General features: G+C 46.5%; 1 protein-coding gene across 8 annotated transcripts in view; it reads left to right on the forward strand.

Moving 5' to 3' along the window:
• LOC102374831 (fibroblast growth factor receptor-like 1) overlaps window positions 1-25,290 on the forward strand; it is a 240,714-nt gene that overhangs the window by 105,506 nt on the left and 109,918 nt on the right. For all 8 annotated transcript variants that reach the window (XM_025210082.1, XM_025210084.1, XM_025210087.1 and 5 more), the window contains one exon: window positions 15,145-15,417. In XM_025210082.1, coding sequence (XP_025065867.1) covers window positions 15,145-15,417 — 273 coding nt within the window. The remainder of the gene's footprint in view (window positions 1-15,144; window positions 15,418-25,290) is intronic.

A 25,290-nucleotide genomic window follows, 5' to 3' on the forward strand; every position in this document is an offset into this window, starting at 1 on the left:
GGGGGGGGGTTGCTCTGCACATGACCTGCACAGGGCACCAACGTGCCTGGCTACAGCTCTGAGTCTCTGGTTGTAGAGGACAGGATTAAGAGCAATGGCCTCAAGCTGCAGCAGAGGAAATTTAGGTTGGACATTAGGAAGAACTTTCTGACTAGGAGGGTGGTCAAGTATTGGCAAAGGCTGCCTAGAGAAGTTGTGGGATGTCTATCCCTGGAAATTTTAAAGAGCAGGTTATACAGACCTTTGTGAAGTCCTTTACAGCCCTGCTTTCCTATGGTCTTAACAGAGGATGAAGACTTAATACGCAGCAGCTCATCCCCTGCCCACTGTTACCCCTTTGTAAGTGAAAGCTAAATTAGGCAACTAAGCTCTGTTTCATTCAGGAGTAAGCTGCTAAGCTTTCATTTACTGTGGGGTAAGACCAGAATGATGGATATAGTTACTGTGCATCTTCTGCTCTGTGGCAAATGTTTATTGCAAATGTTAAACTACTGTAGATGTCCACCACTAGTTAACTTAGTTAGCATTGAGTGTTCCCTGTACCCTAACTGTGTTTTGTCCAGGGTATCAGGCGCTACTGTGATGCCTGGAGCCAAAGTGTTTTCGTCTTTGAAATGGTCAAATGCTCACTTCTGTACCTCCCATGAAGGGCGGTATCTGTAATACCGTGCTGTGGAACGGGACTGATATGGATTCAGAAGAAAAACATCTTATTTGCTTTCCTCTCAATACTGCCCTGGCCTGAGTCTGCTTGCAGTGTGGGAGCAGACAGTTACAGCCTGACGTGCAAAGGTGTCCTGGATCAGAGAATGAGATAGGAAATCCTGAGTCCTGCCAGGAGTGTGTTCATGTAATGGGCAGTTTTTGCTTCAACATCTGGTTAGCGAAAATCCAGATGTTGATATTGGAAGAATTTATTCAGTGGCTAATATCAGTGATTTCATCCTTTTCAGTATGCAGTAGCTTTGAACTGTTTCTATTTTAATTATGGTCTCACAGAATAATTGTGAAGTGCAATTTTTATTTGAATAAACTAGGCATTTTCTCTCTTTTCTGGAAAACAAGAGCCTGGTCCATTCAGTTTTGTTCAGTATAGCTTCTTATACTGCCCCTACACCACATTTGTGTGCTTAGTTTCACGGTCCCACTTATTCTGAGTACTTTATTCCTAGCAAACCAAGCATAGACCAGTGGTTTTGGTTGGATGAACTATGGAAGATGATTGATAGCATCATCTCCAGAGCTTTATAGTGCCACAAAGTGAGCCTGGATGTGACCTCGCAGTAACTTCTCTCTACTAAAGTTGGCCAGGAAATGGTCGTCCTGTCCCGGACAGTTTTCGAGAATATGAAACCTTTCTTCCTCCCATCTTACTCTTTTGTGAACTGGCAAATCAGAACAAAATAGATGACCATTGTATTTTTAATTTGTTTTACTATCATTATCTTAGATTTTTAAAAGAATAGATATTTTAAACAGGAAAAAAAGAGAGGAATTTCTGGTTTGGAAAATGCTGGAACAGGACTTTTTGTCCAGATTGCCACTTTTCTCTAAGATTTTTCGAGACACAAATAATTTGTCCAAACTAAGCTGTTCCCACAGGCAGGTTTGGTCTTAACAAATGTGTAGATTCTGATGGAAAACATTTCATTTAATTCAAATTCATGGAAAAATTCGCAACCAGCAGTGCTCTTCACTAATGCAGCGTGCAGTAGATGCGCTTATCCATTGAGAGCGACTTCCTAAGGTATCTCCAGCTCTTAAGTCACACAATGTGTGTCTCTGCTGTCACCAATTAGCAGTTGTTACTGTCTTTTTCTCGTGACCAGGCTTATGCACGTGTACTGACTATACGCTGTATGCAGACGCTTCTGATCTCAGTGCAGCTGCTTTCTCTAGGGGACTGCAGTGATTTTCCCAGTGCCGGTGCTGTCCCTCGCGAGTTAGTAGGCACTTTGGCACATGCTGGAGGAGCCACTACCATCATAATTGCACCTTAACTACAGTGAGCCTTGAGACAGGCTAGTGGGCATCACGGTTGGTGAAGAGATTGCAGTCCCATCCCATCCATTCTTTGAGCGAGAGAGACACCGAGGAAAATCAAATCATATAAATGAATAGGATGCCTGTGTTTATATATAGGAAAACACTCTGCTTGTGGGATATCACGAAGGGAAACCAGTTATTTACAAATATAACTCACATCATTCAAGAATATGGCACGGAGTCAACCATAGTGGTTTCTGTTTCCCTGCAGACATAAACAATGACACTTACAATTTCCTGTTTGTACAGCTCACCCTGCAATGTCTGTCTATAGGGGAAATGGCTAATTACTTATTAAGCCTTGTACTGTGCTTAAATCAGGTTAAACATTGACATCTAAAAGTTCAAGGGAAATCCATGTCACCACACATGAACGTGGGCATCACATTTTCTAGGAGCCAGGCAAATAAAGGATTAGGTAACAGGGAACGGCACAAATGCAGGGGGGAGAAACAAGAAAATGGATTTCACTGGAAGGGCTCAGAAGTAAATGCCTCAGTTTAAAGCCTGGGGTTTTGCAATATGATTGCAGCTGGTGAATATTGTTATAGTCTTTGTACAGAGCAGATGAATTCAACTGTGTTGTGCAAGGGGCCTCATTTATCTAGGCCTGAGTTGTGGAATGGGGAGTGGTTTCGATGCACAAAGTTTGCACGGCTGGGAAACAGTTGGCACCATGGTGGCCAGAAGCATTCATGTGAAATTTGGGGTAGATTAACTTCAAAAGCTTCCATTCGGGCTTGACTGTCTGGATTCGTTTCCAAAACTTCCAGGGAGTATGCAAACCTCCTGGGTTGGCACAAAGCATGCCTGGTGCTGGTCCGTGAGTGGTTTGATTTGCTGTAATAGTAGCAGGATTGGGCTGTAGGGCTGAAAAATCTCTGGAGGGTTTATTCAGCAAGATTTTTGAGTCTTCCAGTCTTGGCCAAGTTGGAGGATGAGTTTCTTGCAATACTGAGCTAGGTTTTGCCCTGTCTGGAACCAGGCGGTTAAACAAACACTCACTCAGGCATTTTAAAACTGTTACAACTACATTTCTAAATATAATAGTAATACTTTTAAATTCAAAACAATTTGCCCTTTTGAATATTAGACAGAGCTAGATAGTTTAGCTGTAAGACAAGATACTTGTGTTTGTCACCATAGTGTCTGACCTACAGTGAACTCCTAGTCATCTCTTGTCCTGAAACGCACTGTCAGGCTCATTTTAGCTCTGGAGGAGAACGATTTTGAAGACTTTCGTTTTGCCTGGGGCTGAGCCCCTTGACGGGTCTGGAGAATCAATAAATAACATCTTTGCCTCTCCGATTAGAAGAGAAAGCATTCTAGCATGAGAAGCCTGTTTCCTCAAAAGCAATTTGAGATAATCCTAACTCCCTGTTGTGTCTGCCACCTCTGGGATAACATTACTATTTTTTGCTGCTGAAAAAGAATATCCAACAACACTTGAAACTGAGAGTTGCCAGTGCACATTTAATTTAATAAGATAGTAATTTCATGTTAAATAAATAGCAAATGATTATTAAAAACATATGCTAAAAGGATTTACAAACCATGTAAAAGATATGCATCTCATCCACTGTTGCTGAACTGCAATAAAACCACACAATAATTAAGTGCCAATTGTTTAACACAGTGACTATCTTATTAAATCTCAGTGCGACATATACACAAGGCACTAAATTAAATGGAATGTTTTTCCAAATATTTTATTTTTCTTTACTTTTGAACCTCCGGTACAGAAAACTTACTGGCAGGATTACCCAAGGGGCTAGTTATTACTCATGTAAAAGTATGGCAAGTACTTCTTTCCTATCAATAAATATCCATTTAATCTAAAAGACAGGTTCTACTACAAGGGTGGGGGAGAGAGCAAGAGGAAAAGTTATGTCCACATGAAAATGAATGTGCAAAATAATTGTATTAGTCCAAGTCCTCTTGCCATAGCTCAGTGGTTAACCCCAGGGTAGCACTTGCCCATGAAAATACTCCAGTGGCCTTAAGAAAGTTGATGAGACTTTTCACTAGGGCTGGCAAGCAGATGATTTTGTTTTTAAATTTGAGGTTTGGATGTCCAAAAACTTGCTGATGTTCAACTTTGTGTCAAAAACACAAGTGCGTTTGTCCAAAGCTATCTGGGGCTCCCTAGTTTTTATCGACCAGAAGGAATGAATGAGATCATCCAGTCTGACCTTCTTTACATCATGTACCAAAAAAGGATTTTCCTCAGTTGCCCCAAAATTGAGGCCAATAACTTTGTTGGCTAACTCATATTTTTTTAGAAATGTCCCCATTTGAGTAATTAAGCACTAATGAATCTATTGTGCCCTGTGATAACTTGTTCTAACAGTTAACCATAACTCCCCAAAAAGCCCAAAAAGAACATGTACATCTTCACAAAACCCAGTTGTTTGGCTGAAAAAATGTAACTCGCTCTGCGGTTTACAGAAGTGCTTGTGGATAGGTGAAGAACTCCACTGTGCAGAGAACGAGTGCAAGACCATGTACAGTCGAGGCAAATACACCTGTTTGCAAATTGTGAGCTCCTTGGAGAAGGAACGATTCTTTTCTAATGAGATTGTACCAGGCCTAGTACAGTGAGGCTCTGATCCCTTGTTGGAGCCCCTACTTCAGTGCAAATGATAAATTTTGTGTGTGGAGGGTGTGAGTAGCACCTGGGGCTCATGTTGGCCTTTTGCAGGAGGCAGTATCTCACCCAAGTATGAGTGAGCATCCAGCTTTGTCAGGGGGGAATCCCCAAACTTTCACAGTCCATGAAGTATACAAAGGAAGCAGCCTTTAGATGATGTTGCCTTCTTCCAGACAACCCTGGCCATTCCTGGAGCATAGGAGAGTTGAGAAAATTCAGATCTAGTATAGGCCATTTGTACTTAAAATAATTTTACAAGGAGCTCAGTGATGGATATCCCATACACACAGAAGTGGACAGAACTGCACGGTGCAGAATTAGGCAACTGCACTTGTGCAAACCAAGTACTTGGTTACTGGCAATTGTCTAGTTCTGCCATTTTGTACCAACAGTGAAAATGTTTTACTTCTTGGTAGCTTTCACTGGCAGGCCTCATACTGCCCTAGCCTGTGATGATCCTTCCATCCAGGTCCCCAGTGTTCATTTTTTATTATAATTTTGATGGTGCAGGTTATTGGGTTCCCTGTGTAAAACAACGTTGCTAATTTGCCAACCTAGTACTTCAAAAGAAATCTTATCTTCATGGAAAGTTGAGTGTGGTTGGTATTAAATAATAAAACATACATAACCCATGGGGCCCTTAAAACTTATTTAACTTCTTTATAAACTTTACAATACAGTATGTGGATATTATAAATTACTCTCCATTCCAAGAAACTGTCCAAGCTGGTTGACCTTCCTTGGAATTTCCTCTTTGTAATTATGTTTAATGTGTTAATAAAGTTCACTTTGAACTGTATCATGGCAAATGGTCTCCTAGGACATGGTTCAGAACTAGTGTGTTCGCCATATGTGAAGTCTGAGTAAGCATGCAGTGCAGTTCAAGAGAAAACAAGACTGAGCCCAAACAATTGTAGGAGCAGTATCTCCTCCCCAGGTTAGCAGTAAAAAGGGGTTCATGTAAAGTTAGGAATGTGGAGTGGGAAATCACTTAGTCTCCACTTCTAGGTGTTACTAAATTATCGCACTAGGTTCGAGTCACTATCAAAACATCATATATCTGGAGGGTTTTCACGCAGAGCTGTAAATCATGTCTAGCACACACACATGAGTTGAACAAGTGCATGAACTCTGCAGTTCGATCCAGGAAAACATAATTGCATATGTGTGTGTCTTTGACGGCGAGACAGGAAGCTCTAGGGGATTGCACCGTCGTGTCTTAAATACTCTTCTAGAAATTGTTTTTGCTGCTTCCCGGAAATGGCTGTTCACGAAAGCAAAAGGGCTTTGTGTTTCAAGGGGGGAAAGCAGTGGAATGCTTGTGAAGCAACGTCATCAGCAGAGCAGCAAGTGGAACGTTTTCTATGGTATAGGATAGTAGAGGGTACTATCGTGGGATATAAATTGAAAATTGCCCAGCTGTTCAGTAAGACAGGTGTAGGATCTGTCTTTTATATAATGGAACAGAATGGGGATTCCAGTTGCTTGTATTCCTAGACGAGGCAAATAAATCAGCACATTTGTCTGCATATATTTGAGCTGAAATATTTAAACAAGTGAAGCAATAACCTTTCCTCATTAATGTTCCATTGTGCTTACGTTAACTTAAACAACAGACGTTGGCCTCTCTCTAGGACTGTTTGCAGATACATGTGGGCAAACAAAGAGCAACAAAATAACTCCAGGGAAAGTGGAGGATTTAGGGAGGTCTGGATTGTTTAAATTATATTTTAAGTTTGCTTTCAACTTGGATCTTGGAGCTCCCGGCATAGTCCCTTCTAGTAGCTAAATGGTTTCCGTGTTACGGGGGAAACATATTTAGCTTGTATTTGGAGAAAGAACAATGGCACAAAGGGAGAGGGCTCTGTTCCTTTCACAAGTCAAAGCCAGGGGTGTTTTAGTGAAACCAGCTCCTGGGTCAGCACAAACATAAAATTTTAAGGAAACGACTCTCTCGCATTACTGGACTCAACACAGAGGTCATGGGATATAGTTCTATGGTTTGTGTTGGAGAAGAAATCAGACTAGTTGATGATAATGGTTCTATCTGTCCTTAAAGTTTCTGAGTGAATCTGCAGACTCAACCCCACTGTCCCTAACATGGCATATCACGAGGGTATTTCCTAGAATGGAACAATAGCCACTAATGTTTGCTTAATGGAAACTGTTGATATCTGGGATGGGGAAGAATGAGGGTGAAAATGGCAGAAGCCATGGGGCAGTATCAAAGTCTAGGTCAGCTGGTTTGTGTCACAGAAACTGTAGTGGAGTAGTTACCTTGCTTGGAGGTCTCAGCCTTTCTTAGTATTCTCTCTTGTTACCAGGACTAGGGACAGAAGCTACACATAAACTGGTTTAAGTGATCAGAAACTGGAAACAGAATAGAAGCTCAGTGGGCACAAGTCAGTTTCAAAATGGCTGAAACTAATTTAAGATAAACCTGGTTGAATTGTAGTATCAGACTTAACTGATTTAGGTCAAACTGGTTTATGTAACTTCTGTCCCAGACCCCTTTCTAATTCAAGTTAAATCACAGACTCCCAGCTTCCCAGCATGCTTTTCAGCCCTGGGCTGGCCTATGTTGTCTGCTCCAGAGGGTAGGGCTTACGCCATCCATCTGCTCCCTAGCTGGAGCAGTGAGGGTTGGCTCACTGGCCTCACTGGCTGGCTCACTGACCCTTCCCCCAGACAAATCCCTGCTGCGGTCTGGGGCCAGGGAGGGAGGTTAAATTTCCCTTCCCCTGAGTACTGAGCTGCCCTGCTTACTCAGTGCTGGCTGTGACTGGACTACAAATTCCAGAGGCACCTGGAAGCAGAAAGAGGAAGTGATGAGGAACCCCGCAGAGTCCTGCTGTTGTGAGTCTGGACTGCAAATCCCAGAGACCTCGAGGGCAGCAGGAAGAGGAAGTGAACACACAGTCCATGCTGGCTATGTGCCAGAGAGCTGTGCTTTAGTGCCCCCCAGCTTCTGGCCTGAGCCACTGCAGGCATGTGGCTGTATTTCCTGAATCAAAAGTGAATGTCTGTCTGTTTGCTTATTGGTTCAATCTTTACAAGATCATCGGGTCCAGGCCCTCTGCACATGGGCAGGAAAAGGTTGCTGGGGTCAGATGACCCCAGCAAGGTGGGCGTCAAGACACTTTTTGGGTGCCAGGGTAGGTGACTACCACCTCCGGGGGCAGTCTGTTTCAGACCTTGGCACTCAAATTGTAAAGAAGTTTTTTCCTTATGCCCCATCTGAAGCAATCTTCAATCAGTTTGTGCCCATTGTTTCTTGTCTTCCCCTGGGGAATGGACTTCCTTTTTGATTTCATGATCACTTCCTTGAGGAACAACCACTCTTATTGTACTCCCTTCCCCATCAGACCATGGTCCTGCAGGGCTTTGCCAACTAATGTCCTAAGCTTGTGGAAGTCAGCTTTCTTAAAACCAAAGATTTCCACCCTCTTGACTGATTTCCCTGCCTTATGGTGGATGGAGAGAGTGATCATTTCATAGTCACTGTCACCTAGTTTCCCTTTGATCCTCAGGTTGCTCGCTAGATTTTCCTCTTTGGCCAGAACCAAGTCTAGGAGTGCCTTACCCCGGTCGGCCTGTAGACTTCTTGAGTCAGATAGAGCTCTTCAGTGCAAGTGAGGAAGCTTTGTGAGTGATCAGATCTTGCTGAGTACTCATCCTATGAGATGTCTGGATAGTTGAAGTCACCCATGATGGCCATGCTCTGAGAGCGTGCAGCCTCTGCCAGTTTTCTAGAGAATTCCTGGTTGAGCTTTTTCTCTTGGTTTGGAGGTCTCTAGTAAATTCCTACAGTCAAATCCCCTTCCCCATGTTCTCCCTGTATCTTGACTCAGAGGGTCTCAAGTCACCCTTCTTTATTGCCAATCTCTGCTTCTAGGGAGGTGTGCTGTTCCTTCATGTAGAGAGCAACTCGTCCACCTTTCTTCCTAACGTGATCCCTCCTATGCAAGGTGTAGCCCTCTATACCTGTGGTCCAATCATAGGTGGAGTTCCACCAAGTTTCTGTAATCCCTATGAAATGGTATTGCTTGTTGGTTAGCAGGAGGGCCAGTTCCTCCTGCTTGTTCCCCATGCTCCTGGCATTTGTGTACAGGCAACCAAGCCTGCCATTGGAGGCCCTAGGCTTCCTGGTGTGCTGCAGAAAAAACCTATCCTTTGGCTGGTGTCAGAATATGCTTCCTATTGTTCCCTGGTTTGCTGGCTCCAGGGTTGCCATTTCTTGAACTTGTCCTAGTAGTAGTCTGCCCATCTCCTGGCGATGTCAGTTTAAAGCCTTATCCAGGAGGTCCACAATTCTAGCCAAGAAAAGCTCCTTCCCCTTCTGTGTGGAGTGGATGCGATCCCTTCCCAACAGGCCACAGTCTCTGAAGTGTTTGCTGTGGTCAAAGAAGCCGAAGCCCTCGCAATAGCACCAGTGCCGGAGTCTTCTGTTCACTTCTTCTATGCATCTGTCTCTCCTGTACCCGTGACCTGTAACCAGGAGGACCGAGGAGAAAACTATCTCTGCCCCAGCCCCTTGAGCCCAGCCCCCGAGAGCCCTGTAGTCACTCATGACCCAGACAAGATTGTTCCTGGCCATGTCATTAGTGCCCACATGGATGAGGAGCAGGAGTAGTGGTTCGAGGGCAGAACAAGTTTAGGAATCCTTTCAGCCACATCCCAGATAGGAGCCCCTGGGAGGCAGCAGTTCTCATGGACTAGGAGGTTGGGGCAGCAGATTCCTCCCTCAGGAGGGAGTCTCCCACCATGACCATCCTGCATCTCTTCTTTGGGATGGTAGCTGGCTGCTTTCCTTCCTCCAGAGTACCCGGTGCTTCTGCTGACAAGTGCTGGTGCTGTGAGAAGTGCATACCTGTTGTGCAGTTCCAGGGGAGGAGTGACTCTGGCGCTGCGTGCCGTGGGACCCAAGACAACCATCTTCCAAGCAACCCCTGGATGGGATTCCGGGTCGGTCTCTTTATTGTCCTTCTTCATGCTGCAGGGCTTCCCTCCTCATTCTTCTGATGAAGAGCCTGGTAGCAGTTGTTGATCTCCTGCTCCTGGGCCCTGACGGTGCAAAGCTTGCTCACCTCTGCCTGGAATACCCTCCCCTGGCACTCCAGAGACCTCACTAGGGAGCATACCCACAAATGGGGGTGCCCTTGCTCCCATTCCCAGTTGCTGGCAGCTGTGACAGGCAGCTCTCCCAGCCTGGAGCCACAGGCTCCATCTGGGTGGAGGTTGGACCCATGGGCTCTGTCTGGGTGGAGGGGGAGAGGTGGGAATCTTTGGGGTACGATGTGCCCTCACCATTGTACGGTATAGACTGTGCTACTACTGAGTACCTGACTTCTCAGGCTTGTTGCCCAGATCCTCATGCCGTTTCTATGCGTCCTTCTGCACTAACTCCCATGCTAACTCACGTGCAGGGCCCTGAAGTGTTCCTGATTGCGCACTCTGATTGTGCGCTCTGGTTGTGCAGCTCCCTGAGGGCTGGGCTAAGTAGGAACGGGGCGTTACCCTCCTCAGCTCTGCTCAGCTGCCGCTCTGCTGCTGCTGCATCCTCCTGCCGCAGTCCCCACTTACCTCCTGGCTCCACGCTGGGGGGTCAGGGTCCACCAGAAAGTCTGCTGGGGGTCTTTGGCTCTCAGGGCTGTGACAGGCTTTCACACGTGTGTCTCCACTGAGAGTAGGTCTCAAACTGTTATTGCCTGGCAGGCCGCTTCTGTCCCTCTGTGCCTGTGGATATGTTAACAGCGAGCTAAAGCAGGGGTGGCCAACCTGCAGTACAGGTGCCACAAATGTGGCACAGGCAGCCCCTATGTTTGACATGTTGCAGACTGGGAAGGGGACAGGCAGTACAGTGGCAAATAAGGCTGGGAGCAGAAAGCAGAACAGAAGCTTGGTCAGGAAGCACAGAGCAGGAAACAGAAAGCAGAGCAGCAGATTGGTTGGGGAACACAAGGCTGGGGAGCAGAAAGCAGAGCAGCAGATTGGTTGGGGAACACAGGGCTGGGAGCAGAAAGCAGAGCAGCAGATTGGGCAGGGAAAGGGGATCAGAGTGGCACTGCTCAGGGAGGGTGCAGAGCTAATGTGTGGCATGCCTCCCAAAAAGGCGTGCTGAGCTAAGACAAGAGGACTGAGCTAAGGCTAGAGGACTCTCCCTGCAGTCGTTAAGGCACAGGTCATGTTTACAGGGGTGTAGGCTCAGTTTCTCTGCTCTGCTTCTCTGCCACGCGCAGCCCGACTGCTCCCGCACACTCCCGTACCTTGGGAAACACCGAGCCTTCCAGCGAGATGGAGAAAGGAGAGAGGCAGGGATACGTATGAGAAAGAAAAGAGAGTGGGAACAGAGAGTGAAGAGGGAACAAGAGAGGAGAGAACTGGTGTGATGTGCCCTCGGGCACCCATCACCCTTACCCAGGTGTGGGGCCCTTTACAAAGAATGGCGTGGACTTGGAGAATCAGAGAGATGCAGCGATTCCTGACGGTTGTCCCAGCCATGCGGGATCTGCAGAGGGCAGCACTCGTGTCAGCAAGGTGCTTGTAGGGGCCAGTTCTGCAGGCGCTGAACTCCCTTGACTTCAAGGTGACCGGCACTTTTCAAAAGCACTCAGTGCCTTGCTGGATTGGACTCCCAGTATGTAGCTCTTGAGGATGACAAAATAATTATCTGTATCACTGTGCCTGTCTGTCTCTGGCTGATAATCCTCTCAAATACCTGACGAGGTCAAGTGCTGAAGCATTGGAGGAGTGGAGGGTTAAAGCAGCCATTGCAGCATTTGCTCGTGTCAACGGTACAAGCCTTTCAGAAGGGTTTTGCTGATGGCTTATATAATAGAAGATGGGGCTGCATTTGCACTGGAGCTGTCAGAGAGAAGTGGGACTTGGCTAAACTCAAGCCACACATGAAGCGCTATGGGCTTTTTAAATATCCAGGGGTTTCATGTCTAGCTGGGTGATGTGAGATCCCAACAGTAGTATGATATGAGCTGCCCAGCTCCACAAGATCTGTGTCGCTGGCACTCAGGGCACGTGGGAGGTTCTGGGTGGTCTCTCTGCAAAATATGTTTGCCCCTCCCAGTTGCCTCCCCCAAAATGCCAAAGGACAAACAGAACTGCGAGGTGTGCCAAAGCCTATCTTAACTTGAAAAGCATTCATCCGTCACCATTGCAGTCCCAAAGCAGGGCTTTGGCAAATATGTAGTGAAATAAGACCCAGGAGATTCCTGCACATTAAAAAGAGATGCAGAGGCCCATGACAGGACACCAACATGTGACTCTGCCGTAACCATCTATAGGAGGAGGTCCAGCTCTCTGTAGCATGATGACAGCCATGGGCTTGCCAGGGCCTCTGAAGCTTCTGGCGTATGTGGAGGGATTGATTCCAGAGAGAGAGTGCTGCTTACGTAGGGAGTTATTAATAATAATGATGATAGGTAATAAAATGGGGATATTTATCACGGCCAGCAATCGGGGACATGGTTTTAGCTTGCGTTGCCTACATCCATCCCCCGGAATTGCTTCCCACTGAGAAGTACGTGCGGCTGCCCCCAGGGAAACGCGTGGCAGCAGAGAGACCGGGGATTTTTTTCTCTCTCATCCTAGCACGGGGGATGTAGGGGCGGAGGCTCTTGAAGGGCAAATGAGAACGTGGGGGTAAGATAAAAGGGCGATGCGGCCATTTTCTTTTCTAAGCAGGCTCTCTGAAACACTCGCTTTTTTTCAGACCACGCAAAGGTCTGCATGGGGATCTTATGACAGGGGAGCGATCCAAGAATTCCTCGGGATGAAAGGTCAATTGAAGGAAAATGGCAGTCAAGAGGGCCAAGCCTGTCGCTACCCTACCCACGTGCTGAGGCCGGGGGCGACCCGCTGCCAGCAGGAGAACAGCTCAGGCAATCTGCCGGCAGTGACTCGCATGATGCCACGGGGAAACTATCTGATTGCTAGTCTAAAAATTTGTCAGGAGTCGCCTCGAATGTCGGAAGGAAAAGGTTTTTGAAGACGACACAACTGGGTTTCCAAGTTGGGAGGAGGGCAGTCCTCCGCCAGTGTCCCCCATTGCCCTACGGCACACACTCCTCCTAATTATAAGCCTGTTTTTCCCATCCCTCCTCGCTCTGCTGTACCGTGCTATGCAATGGATTGTGCCAGACGGCCATTCTTAAATGTTTGACTTGGTTGGAATAAGCCTGGCAGAATCTGACTGCAAATTAGAGGTGGTTGATAAAAGATTTCTGCTAGCGTGCAAATCTCTCTGTATTTTGCTTCCTCTGCTTGTGGAATAGGTCCTGCTCTGCAACCATAAGCTCAGCTGAATTTGTGGGGGAGGTCTTTGTCCTCTGCTCATAATTTCCTGGTGATGGATGAATCCCCCAAAGGCACAGAATTCTGATAAGTCCTTGATACTTCCACAAACCGTCCAAATCCTTTTTACTTTGCAAATCTGACCAGAGAGCTCCCAAGAAGAGCTTCATTGCAAAGCTTACAGTCCTAGCTCGGCAGCCCCTCTTGTGATACCGTGATATTTCTCCTGGAGTCTGGAATAGCAGTCTTGTTGAAGAGACCGCTCCTGTCACATGTGTGCCTGCAGCAGATGCTATCTATGGTGTGCTGTGACTCTCATTGCCTGGACTGGCTCCAGGATAGCTGTACCTAGGGGACTTGCACACTCTTCACCGTTCAGTAGAGCTCATATCTGTCAAGCTCCGGAGGCTGATATGGGACTGTTGCCTTAATTGGGCATTTGATTAAACTAATTATTTAAGGGCCAGCTTCTGGCAGTGTTACTCACTCTGAACAGCACCTTCACCCACCCACAATCCTGTTGACGTCATTGGGATTTCCCGGGTGCAGTTCAGCATGAGTAAGGGAGAGAGAATCCGGCCCTTAGTCATCGATGAGCTGGTTGCATGAACTCCCTTAGTCATGGTGGTGTTCATTCATGCTAACAACCTCGCTGAAGTTACAGGGATGGCTTATAAGGAAGTTCTTACTAGCCAACAAGTTCTCACAATGCAAGAATCAGGGGTCACAAACTGAAAATGGTAGGTCATTAGTTTAAAACTAACAAAAGAAAGTTATTTTTCACACAGTTTATAATTAAAATGTAGAACTCATTGCTTCAAGGTGTTGTGGAAGCTGACAGTTTAGTCAGATACAAAATGGTTTTGGACACAGTTCTGGAGGAAAGGTGCATCAGTAGCTATTGAGCAAGAGAGTTAGGGGTGCAGCCTCTAAATCAGCACTTCCTAGACCTTAAATGCTAGAGGCTGCAAGTGAGAGGCATAGTGGAAAAACTCCTGGTCATACCCAGTTCACTCGTCCTTTCAGCATCCATGTGTGACACGGGATACTGGGCAAGGTGGACCTATGGTCTGACCCAGTAAATGGCAGGTCTTACGTTGTAACAACCTACACCAGAAAAGGTCTGCCCCTGAGGATGCTGGGCACTGGTTTTGAGCTGCATTAAATTCCATGGGAGCCCAGTGGCTTTGAAGGACTGCAGTACCAGCTGACCTAATTAAAGCAGGTTTGGCATTATTCAAGAACAGGATACTAATGATCTTGCTTGTTTTTGAAGTATTCTGGGAAGAGCCTTGCTTTTTACCACGATAAGGGATACCCTAACTTCATCAATCAATCCATTACATAAATGTCACACACATTCAATGAGTGGGAACAGAAAAGAGACCTGAACATAACAGAATCCTAGAGGAAGTCCTGGTTTGATTTCAGCTTTGTATTTGGGGGAAGGTTCGCAGTGTGGGAGTCCTTATCATTTTTTTTCCAACTGGTTAGCCTGTCCTAGCATTTATCATTATCACACAGCACAGTATGTTCATTTTCCGGCACTCCAGGACACCTTGTTTTGCGGGAAATTATCACCTTGTACAAGCAGCACACAATTCGGCAGTCAGGTCAGAACAGCAAACTTGTCAGGGGAAGGTTGAGGCGATTTAGGAAAATATCTTGCAAATTCCTCCATTTGGTTGTGTGCAGTGCTAACGTGTCAGGCTATCCTGTGCCTTTTGGCCATGTAAATGCTACCCAGCAAATTCTTTGTGTCCAAGAACCACTCTGCTCTACTCTTACGATTCCTTGTCCTGATAAAGCCCATCTGGTGACTATTAAAGAGAATTGCTTATACATATAAACATGAAAGGATTATAACTCCCTGTTTTAAGTACCAATGCTGTAACTAATTTTGGCTTCAGGATTTGTTAGGTTTAAAACAACCAGAAGTCTGGCTATCTGGGAGCTGATTCACTGTGACACAAGGGGAGGTGTGGAAGAAAGAAGAGAGCACTAGAGCAAATTTCCATCAGCTGGTTAGCACAGTTGGGTAGAGTCGAGCAGTAATCATATCAAGGTTGTGGGGGTCTGCAGATGCTGCTACAATGCAAATAAAAGCATAACAAATATTTTTCTTCACTTCCCTCCTGCAGGTCCCCCCAGAATTGCTGATAAGGTGATCCATCGGCAATCAGTACGATTAGGCAGAACCATCAAGCTCCTGTGCCCGGTGGAAGGTGACCCACCCCCTCTCACTATGTGGATGAAGGATGGGCGGACGATCCACAGCGGCTGGACGCGGTTCCGAGTCCTGCAACAAGGGTTGAAGATCAAGGAGGTGGAAAGTGATGACGCGGGGACATACATCTGCAAGGCCACCAACGGCTTCGGCAGCATGAATGTGAACTACACACTCATTGTGATTGGTGAGTGCAGCAGGAGGAAACGCAGGCCTCCTATTCTTCCAGGGTAGTGAAGAAGTGTGATTTCTTTCTACCTGTCAGTGCTTGCAGAGCCTCTTGGCTATTCATTTGCTGACCTCCTCATTTGCTTGGCTTATTCCAGCGTTTGAGGATGGCCTGGGCTAGCAACGTTGCTGCACATCTTTTGCAGCGCAGTCAGCGGCAGCGAGATAAGATTGTCGTGTGCCAAAGGTTACAAATAAAGAGAAGTGATGCAATAATCGCCGGGGCACAGACCACAGCGAATTCCACACAGGAAAGGCTGAGCGATAAGGAGAGGTCACGCTGATCTTTGTTTGCTATTGGAACAGGACTGTTCTCAAAACAGATTTTAGCAAGCCCCTGTAAAGAGTCACAGCAAAGGGATTCATTGTACGCAGTAGTTGCAGTCTGTGGTGTCTCTGAGACAAAAAGGAGCTATGTCAGACCGCGGCCCGGGTCTGGCACGGCTCCAGAAGCCCAGTGCTTTAGGAGGCAGGACCTGGAAGGTGTGCGCGGAGTATGGCTGGCTTTATACTTTCACGCTGCCTCTGTATGTCCCCATGGGACGAGAGCCCTGCTTTGCCTGATGAGGGGGATCCCAGCTTACCTGTTGCGTTTGTGTTGATGCTCTTGAACCCAGGAAGTCTGGACCACTTTTCCTTCACTCTCAGCGATCCAAGCAGCCCCATAAATCACTATGGGAAACATATCCAGCCCTCCTTAGCTGGCTGGATGATTGAAATCTGGGGTGCTGGATGGTGCTGAGGGAGACGATGACAGACTAGCAAAGAAAGATGTAAAAGACTGTTCTTTCCCCCCCACCTGCCCACCCTCCCTCAAAAAACCCTGCAGTCTAGCAGGGATACCTAGTCTACAAAGTCCTATTGCTTTCTCTGCTTGTGAAAACCCACAGCAGACTCGCCTGTGGAGGGAGGAGAGTCGTATTTGAGCACTAACCTTCTCCCACCTCAGCCTCCCCAAACAACTCAAAACTTCCTTTGGCCAGAAACCAAATTCATGGCCCTTTGCCCAAACCCCCCCAGGGAGAGGAAGAGGGTTGATTGTGCAGCCCTGCAGAGGGGAACACAAAAGACCATTCTTTTTGCCCAAAAGAAGGGGCTGCTGGTCTGCCTGAGACCAAGCAACATATCTGACTTTCTCCAAGAACCCCTGTAGACACACAGGAAAAGAGAGACTGTCTCTGGCCTCCCTTCTCAGAGAGGGTATTTCTAAACCATCTCTTGCAGAGTAGTTTGCAGGGATACAGGGGATCAGTATCCCTGCTAGCCACGGGCTGTAAGCAGGGAAGATAACTGGTGCACAGAGGTGGAGGGCAGACTTTTTAGTACGTTTGGAGCAGATTTTCAATAAGCCCTTCTGAAACCAGCCTCTTTTGGTTGTGGGTGTGAACATGGGAGTTCCTGGGTGTTGAACACTTCTGAAAAGAGTTGCATGACTAAGCAGAGAATTGAGCTCTGAAAAATCTGCCCCTGACTTCTTTTGAAAATGTGGTCTAAGTGATTTACCTAACGTCACCCAGGAAGGCTCTGGGAGAGCTGGGAAATGCACCACCTCTTCCTCCCTGTGCTTAAATCCAGGGCCATCCTTTCCTTATAATATAGAGCCTCATCTTTAAGAAGATGCACCTCTTAAGGGAAGTTAATTCTCTTCATTCGCACAGACCATCAGCTCTTGGGAGCAGGTCTCGCCTCTTCCTTAATGAACAACCGGTAGTGTGATCAGGCCAGTCATAGCTTTATGTCTCCTTTGGGAAGACAAGCTGATGTGTGTGTGATGTGTGGTCAGGGGGTCCGTTCAGTGTGAGATGCCTGTGCTGTGTAAGTGCCAAGTGAAAGAGAGCATGCTTTTGGGAATGCTGTCATGGTGCTGGCCGTTCTGACAGCAGCTTCAGAGACGGGATGATCAGTGATTGTGGCAAGGTCAGCAGTGACGCTGGAACGACAACAGAGGGGAGCGGGAAGACAGGATTCCCCACTCTGGGTACTGTAGGGTAAGTCACAGGCAGTGCGAGCGACTGGGAGCAGGGTGCCATGAGAAGTGTAAATGGCTAATTGCAAAGGGTGCTTTGCCTCATTTTGTGCAAGCGTACAGAGGGAGAGGGAGGCAACCCTAACCATGTCCTAGACACCTGCCAGGGAGAATGAGCATCACTGGGTGCTGGTGATGTACCTCACCTAGCTATTAGCACCAAGCGTGCATGTCTGGGTACCTTCTGCAAACTGGTCCCTGCAGGGAGCATCACTGACCCTATTGCCCCCTGGGATCTCTGAGCTTTTTTTCTGCCTCGTAGTGGGTTGGGGCAAGTTCAAATGAAGGGAGAATTTGGCCCTGTATCTAGGTGCATGTCACTTTTGCTGCACCTGTCTGCATCTGCACCAGGCCTGTTGAATGGCAATTGTCTGATTGTTCTTCCACGATAAGAGAAGTACTGCTACAACATTTCTGTGGATTTTGAGTGATGCAGCAGGCCAAGGGACAGCTTGATAGAAGATTATTGAATAATGGGGTCACTCTTGGAAGCTGCACTTAGCTCTGGAGCTTCGGGATCCTTAGAGAAGATAAACCAGAAAGCACATTAATGGGGGGAGGTGCTGGTGAGGAGGGAGACCTGTCAGTGATAGGATTTCGATATCATCAGCTGCTGCCTGGGATGAAGCTGTTCGTATACTAGGTGCCAGTTCCCCTTGACTCCATTCTTTGCTTCTTGAAGCACTTCATCATTTGTCCCTCATCAAACCTTTTGTCATGTCATTTTCTGTAATAACAACCAAGGAGACTCCACCTTTTCTCTCTGATCCAGTCCAGCTTCACTACTGTTTTACTCTCTTCCTCTGAAATCTCATCTGCCGTCTTTCCACTAAATCTGTTTGGGGTGATGACTGCCCATCACGCCCCTATTGCCCCAGTACTGTGCTGTGGCATCCCCCCACAACCTGCTAAATGCACTCTTTGCTTCTACTACAATATAGTTATATACCAAATAAAACTCGTGGGAACTGAAACATATTATTTTTTGATGGCCCATTGGTCTATGTGGAATGAGTTTGTGCTCTTGGTTCCCTTCCTTATGAACCCTCATCTACCTCAGTATCCCTCTCCCCAACCCAACCCTTATCCCCCAACTGACACTCATCCTATTTTTTTGGTATCCTGAACATAAGGAATAGGCAACAACCACAAAGGTGGCATGTCACCCCTAAGAGTTGAATGCACCTTCACCTTTTCCAGCTTTTCTCCATGATCATGAGGACTGAACACACTTCTTTGTAAGAATCTTCTTTCATTGAGTGATCCCATGAGTCCAGGGGCTGGGGCTTTAAGCAAAACACCCTATAGCACAAAAGTCATGAGAGTTGGCAACACTGCCCTAGAAATGGTCCCGGGCAGGTTGATGAGGGAGTGGTAGGGAAGTCTGTATCGACATTGTGCAGGTCCAGTTTTGTGGAGCTCATGGATGTCTTCCAGAATTTTTCACAAGAACCGAAGCCCAAGCTCAAACTTTTAAATTAGGGGTGGACAACCTGTAACATGTGTGCCGCAAATGGCATAGGCAGACTTTTTGTGTGGTGAGTAGCAGATCAGGGGACAGACAACACAGTGTCAGATAGGGTGGGAAGCAGTGCAGTAGATCAGGGAGCACTGGGAAAGGAGCAGTAGATCAGACAGGGGAAGGGGATTGGAGTGGTACTTGGAGTGAGTTTGGGGCTAATTTGCATGCCTGCCAAAATGGTTGGCCCCACTGTTTTAATTCATTGGAAGAACTCTCCTTGACTTTAATGCGAGGTGAATCAACTCCTGATTGCATGTTAGGGGAAAAAAGGGGATAGGAGGAAGAATCAGGGTCATGAGATGAAACAGGGGAAACTGAGTTTCAGAGGACTGAGACCGAATCTCAGAAGATAATAGGCTGCTATAGTATCTTGGATCATCCAAATAAACTGCATTAATAACAGTGGTTTAAAGTGCTGGACAAACCCTAGCTAATGAGGCTTAAATCTTGCAGCCATTAATGCAAATAGCAAAACTCCCATTGGCCTCAAGGGGTGCAAGATTCTTGAATCTGCAAATTTAGGAGAGCTACACATTATCATTTAATAAAAAAAAGTGTATATAGATAATGTATTATCAATATATATTACATTATATCTAAATTATAATCAATAAAAGTAATAAATAAATTGAATCACGTTGTGCCTGATTGAGCAGGGAGCAGATATTTTAAGTTAAACGTAAGACAGACATATTGGCCTAGTGGTTATTCCTTATTTCTTTATCCTAATACTGCCTAAGATTAGCACCTCTTAACTTCTTAATGCTTTAATTTCTTACTGTGCCATGTGCCCAAGTAGATTGTATTTGCTTTTACTATTCTTGACTGCTTATTACGTGGCACTTGTGTCAAATAGTCGTTTTACATTTGCTCTGCTATTGGTGATACGTCCTTTGAAATTACGTGTCACCCAAATACCTCTATTGCCAATCTCTGAAAGTCCACACAAGATACGACTGTCTAAGGGCTATGTTGCACCTTATGCTTAGCATATGTTAAATGTGCTTAACATGCCAGCGACTGCAAGTTCAAGCAGTAAAACACATGCTAAGTGTGCTTGTATCATAGCAAAGTTATGACCTTTTGCATGAGGAATATCTCCAGATCTTATTAAGTAACATGTGTTCAGCTATTGTCAGACTGCTCCATGGAGACAATATGAGGAATTTGCAGTTCTCACCAAGATGTGACATCAGGCTGTGCTGTAGCAAGCCTCCACGTGGGACGAGAAAAGCCACACGCAGTAGAAGGAAGGATCCTGGATCTTTCACTTGTAGGTTTCTTCTAGACTAGGATCATGTTGAAAACCAGGTATTCATAGCCCTGAAGGGTCCCAGGGCTGGAACTAACAGGTCGCAGCCCTTGCACCGCACTGGAACCAGTTCAAGGCTCTGGTGCAGTGCCAGGGCTGGGAGGACAATCAGTGAACTGTGCATGTTAGAGATCATGGTAAACATTACCGTACGACTGCTCAGAACGTAGTCTAACTTTCATGCCGCCCAGATTGAATATGTACTGTGTCCTGTGTGACAAGGCCCCTCATTTTTGAGGTGGGGCCACAGCAGTGTCATATCTGTATGTGGTCATCACATTTGTGTGGCAATATCTTTTATTGGGCTGACTATATAGGTGGGCACAACATTCCCTTTGGGTCTAAAAAATAAATAGGTATAGCCTAAGCTTCTTTCCTGGACCAGAGGAAGGACCTTTTGTGCCCCAAAGCTTGTCTCTCTCAACTATATCATGGGTTCAATAAAACATGCCACCACACAAACCATGCTTTCCCGTTCTTTTAAAGAATTTAAGTTGGCTCTACATGTTAATGGATTTAGCTGATGCTGGGATTTCTCCTTGTGAAAATGCTGTCTGGATACCAAGGATCCTTTGTGTATTTTAGAGAACACGGCAGTGTTTTAAAACCAGCAGCTTGTCAGTCTGCAGGATAGGAAACAGATTGATGGAGCAGCGGTGTTTGTGCTCCAGGAGGTGCAAACATCATTAGACGGAGTGGCCTTTTGAACCATTTGGTCTCTAATTTGCCCCCATTCTTTCAATCGCACTGTAAGACCCTCAGCTCGGCATTGGTCACCACGTCACATACTTAGAAAGGGTGGCAGGGGCTCAGGCACCACCATGACCGGTTGGTTCGAGATCCCAAGGAGAACTGAGAACTGGAATTGGAAAGGGTTCTGTCACAGGATTGATGGACGTCAGGGCTTGAAAAATAAAAATCCATATTCTCCCTGGAAAACTACCAGGGTTTTACGTAATACTATTTGGAACCTACACTGAAGTGTTTACCTGAAGATTTCAGAGCGCTGTAACGAACTTTTAATTAAGCCTCCCCGCGCCTCCGTGAAGTAGGTAAATATCAGCTCGGCGTTACAAGTAAGCAAAGTGCCCGCGAAAGGTTAAGGTTAGCTCAGCGTCCTACACAGCTGGGAATAAAATCCGGCTGAACTGAATCCCACATCCTGCCCTTAACAGTGTTGATCGTTCCCTCCCTGCTTTACAAAGAATGATGGGGGCCGGGATCTGGTCAGAGGCATCTTCTGTCAAGGTGGCTGGAGAGAGGAACTTTTTGAAGCTCCCTTATTTCGTGAAGTGCGTGTGTACGTGTGTGTGTAAGAGACAGAGAGACATGGTTGGCGTAAAACCTCTGCTTGGAGGAGTTGATTCAGCGACTGACAAGCTGCTCCCAGGAGAAGATACAACTGAAGTTCATAGTGAAACAATAACTTACAGCAGAAATGGACAGAGCAGATAAAATTTTACGATCGCTATTTTTTATTTGCTTGTTATAGCTTCAAGCAGACTGAAAAAATATTGATGAAAGAGAACAGGAAGCAGAGGGTGGGATGGCCAAAAACAAGGGTTCTTCAGTGCTTGGAGCCTTTCTCTTCCTCTTAAATCCTTCAGAAGATTATTTCCTTTCCTCTCTACTATTAATTAGTATTTATATTCCAGTTGAGTCTAGAGACCCCAGTCAAAACGGCAGTCTCTTGCTATCAGGCAGTGTAGAAACACATTGAATGGAGGCAGACTCTGCCTAGCAGAGCTTACTATCTTAAATGTGGAGGTGAGACGGACAAAGAAGGGCTTGTTGCCATTTTACAGATAAGTAACTGAAATGCAGAGAGATGAAGGGCCAGTCCTATTCCACCAATTAGTCACTTGACTGTGATTCTGTTCCCCTCTTCTCAAGTTTCTGGAAAACTGTTAATGCAAAAGGTCCCCCTCTTTGCTGCATTTTGTGACAGATGAAGAGGGAGATGTATTACCAAACAGATGTGTTAATGGTTTTTAAGGGATGGGAGCAGAGTAGAAGAGGATCACATGCAGGTGCATAATAGGTGGAATAGGATCTGGTCCTAAGTGATATGATCTCTTCAAGGTTGTTGGTTGTAGCCGTGTTGGTCTAAGGGCATTGGCAGACAAGGTTCTTTAGGTAGACACGATATCTTTTATTAGACTAACTAAATAGTTGGAAAAATTGTTCTTTACAAGCTTTTGGGCACAAACACCCTTCTTTAGGCATGGAGAGTCTGCTGGTGAATTGTGTGCTCCCCTGGGTAGAGTAGAAGACAATATGCAAAATGCAGGTCTGAAAATGAAGTATAAAAAATCATGGTCCTTAGACCAACACGGCTGCAACCCAAACCCCTAGGTAACCTGTTTGCATTTTCCAGCTACATTTTTCTATCACCAGTTCAAAATTTCCCCTGCCCCCTCCCACCTGTCTCACACCTATTGTCTCCTATCCCTCTGATCCTGACTGCCACGCATTTGCATTTTTACAGACCTGCATTTTGCGTATTGGCTTCTATTCTACCCAGGAGAGTATGCAATTCACTGGCAGACTCTCTATGCCTAAAGAAGGGTGTTTGTGCCCGAAAGCCGGCAACGAACAATATTTCCTATTTAGTTGGTCTAATAAAAGATATGACATCTACCCAAAGAGCCTTGTCTGCCTATGATCTCATCAGAGATCATATGGGAAGCCTGTGTTAAAGCTGAGAATTGAGCCCATACCTGTTGAATCTCAGGCCAGGATGTGAACCAAAAAAACATCCTTCCTCAGCCCCTGGCTCTAAAACCTCTGCCTCCCACTCTAGCATCCTCTTCTCTTTAAACAAGTTGTGTCTCCAGTCTCCCCTAAAAGGGAGTCTTGTCTTTCTTCTGTTCCTAGGATTTTGATCTTTTTTCTCATTGAAAGGCCTTGCTCAGTTCCACCTCTTAGTCTTAAGTCCCCTCTGACTGCAGGCTCCAGGTCCCAAACCTTCAAAAAAATCCTACTCTAATATACCCCTGCAAGAAAGAAATGCAAGCTGATAAAAGCAGATAACCAATATAAGTCGGAGCTACAATTTCCTCTCATAGCCAGACTTAATAGGTTTTGTGGCTTACCACAGGATTTGGGATGCCAATTACAGCGCAGACAGATTTACAAATGTTGGAAGAAGAACTTCTCTTTAATCAGTATTAGCGTTCCAGGGCTTAAGTACAATAGTCCCTTATCCTAGAGAGTTATCCATAGACCATCAAAAACAAGTGTGCGGTACAGCCCATAAAGGTTATGTGTATAAACAATCTCATGAGATTTTTATCTCTCACTGATCATGGAAAGCTTTTTCTCACTGAATCGATTCAGAGAAGTCATGCCCCATCTGATGCCTTGCGATGTGGAGTATCAGAAGTGACTGTGCTTCATTTGAAAACCAATCAGTTGTACACCAGTCTTGCTGTGAATGCTGTGTATTTGCTGCCGTAAGGAAAGCTTCCTCACCCTCAAGGCCAGGTGCAGACATTGCTCTTTTTCCAGTTTAGGTGGTCAGAAACCAGTCTATACCCATAGCAGAAGAGAAGTTCTGAGCACATAGACTGGTTTAAAAATGGCAGATCCTGGTCTAAGGTAGACCTGGATCGATGTAGTTTCAGACTGAACTGATTTAGGTTAAACCAGTTTATTGAACTTCAGTACTTGATCCCCTCCCAACTCAACTTGAGTCCATTGGCATCCCAGGAGCCTTTGGGGCTGCCCTACTTGACCCCGTATCACAGGGAGACAAGTGAGCACTTGCCAGATGCTTGCCTTTTCTGGGCTGTCACAGACCCAAGCCAGCACAGATGCAGGCAGGCGGGTGAGGAGGGGGGGACTTGTACGGCACAGTGGGTACACGAGTACTCCATACAAGCAAAGATTGGGCTTCTCAGAGCCTGGCACCAGCAGTAGCCAGCAAGACGTGCTGGGCAGCCCGGGGGCTTGTGGTGAGCAGCAGGACCTGATTCTTCCATCTGTGGAGTGCTCGTGTCCCTGCTGCCCAGAGTAAGCCTCCCAGGCTGTCCGGTGCATCTTACCAGCTTGTCGCTGGTGCTGAGCTCTGGCAAGATGCTCCAGGCAGCCTGGGAGGCTCGTGCCAGGCAGTGGGGACACGAGTGCTCCATGGAAGGAAGGATTGGGCTCCGCTGCCCGGCATGTGCCTCCTGGGCTGCCTGGCACATCTTGCTGGAGCTTGGCACCAGCAGCAGCTGGTAATATGAACTGGGCGGCTTGGGAAGCTTGTGTCAGGCAGTAAGCATGTGATCACTCCATAAAAGGAAGGATCAGGCCCCTGGGACCTGATCCTTCCTTCTTCAGAGATGGGCCATCGCTGATCTGCTGTCAGTCGTATGTTGTCCACCCCATGCTGTCACCACAGACCATTCCCGGCACCTAGCCATGGACTTCCAGGAAAACCCTAGCAGGGATCACCAGGCATGCCTGGCAGCCCGGCTGGCAGAGGTGCTGTGGGGGGAGGGGGGTACCATGGTGCCTCTGGGGCTTTCCTGGAAGCCTGGGGCTGGGCACAGGGGAGGGTCTATGGTGACAGCAGGGGATTGGGGACATGGGGGCTGGCCCCCATTTGGCTGCCCTCGGCAGTCTCCAGCATCTGCATGTCCCCCAGACCAAAGGGCGAATGGGCTTTCTGTTCACTCCACATCCAATCTATGCAGCTTAGAGAAACCCGTGTAGGTTGGATTGATTCTGCCTCAGGTTTTTTAATGTCTGTACTTAGCCCAGGGGTATAGGTTGTAGCCGTGTTGGTCTAAGGACGTAGGCAGACAAGGTTCTTTGGGTGAATCTGATATCTTTTATTAGATCAACTTAAATAGTTGGAAAACAATAACCCAAGTTTCCTTCCTATAAGGTAGTGGAGCTGGGGCAGGTAAGGGAATGGCTCGTGGGAGGAGAAGAGCAAGAACTGTTTGCCCAATAAGCAGAAGCAGAGAAAAGGGGGTGCTGG

This window comes from Alligator sinensis, unplaced genomic scaffold (assembly GCF_000455745.1).
Source record: "Alligator sinensis unplaced genomic scaffold, ASM45574v1 scaffold656_1, whole genome shotgun sequence".
Taxonomy (NCBI): domain Eukaryota; kingdom Metazoa; phylum Chordata; order Crocodylia; family Alligatoridae; genus Alligator; species Alligator sinensis.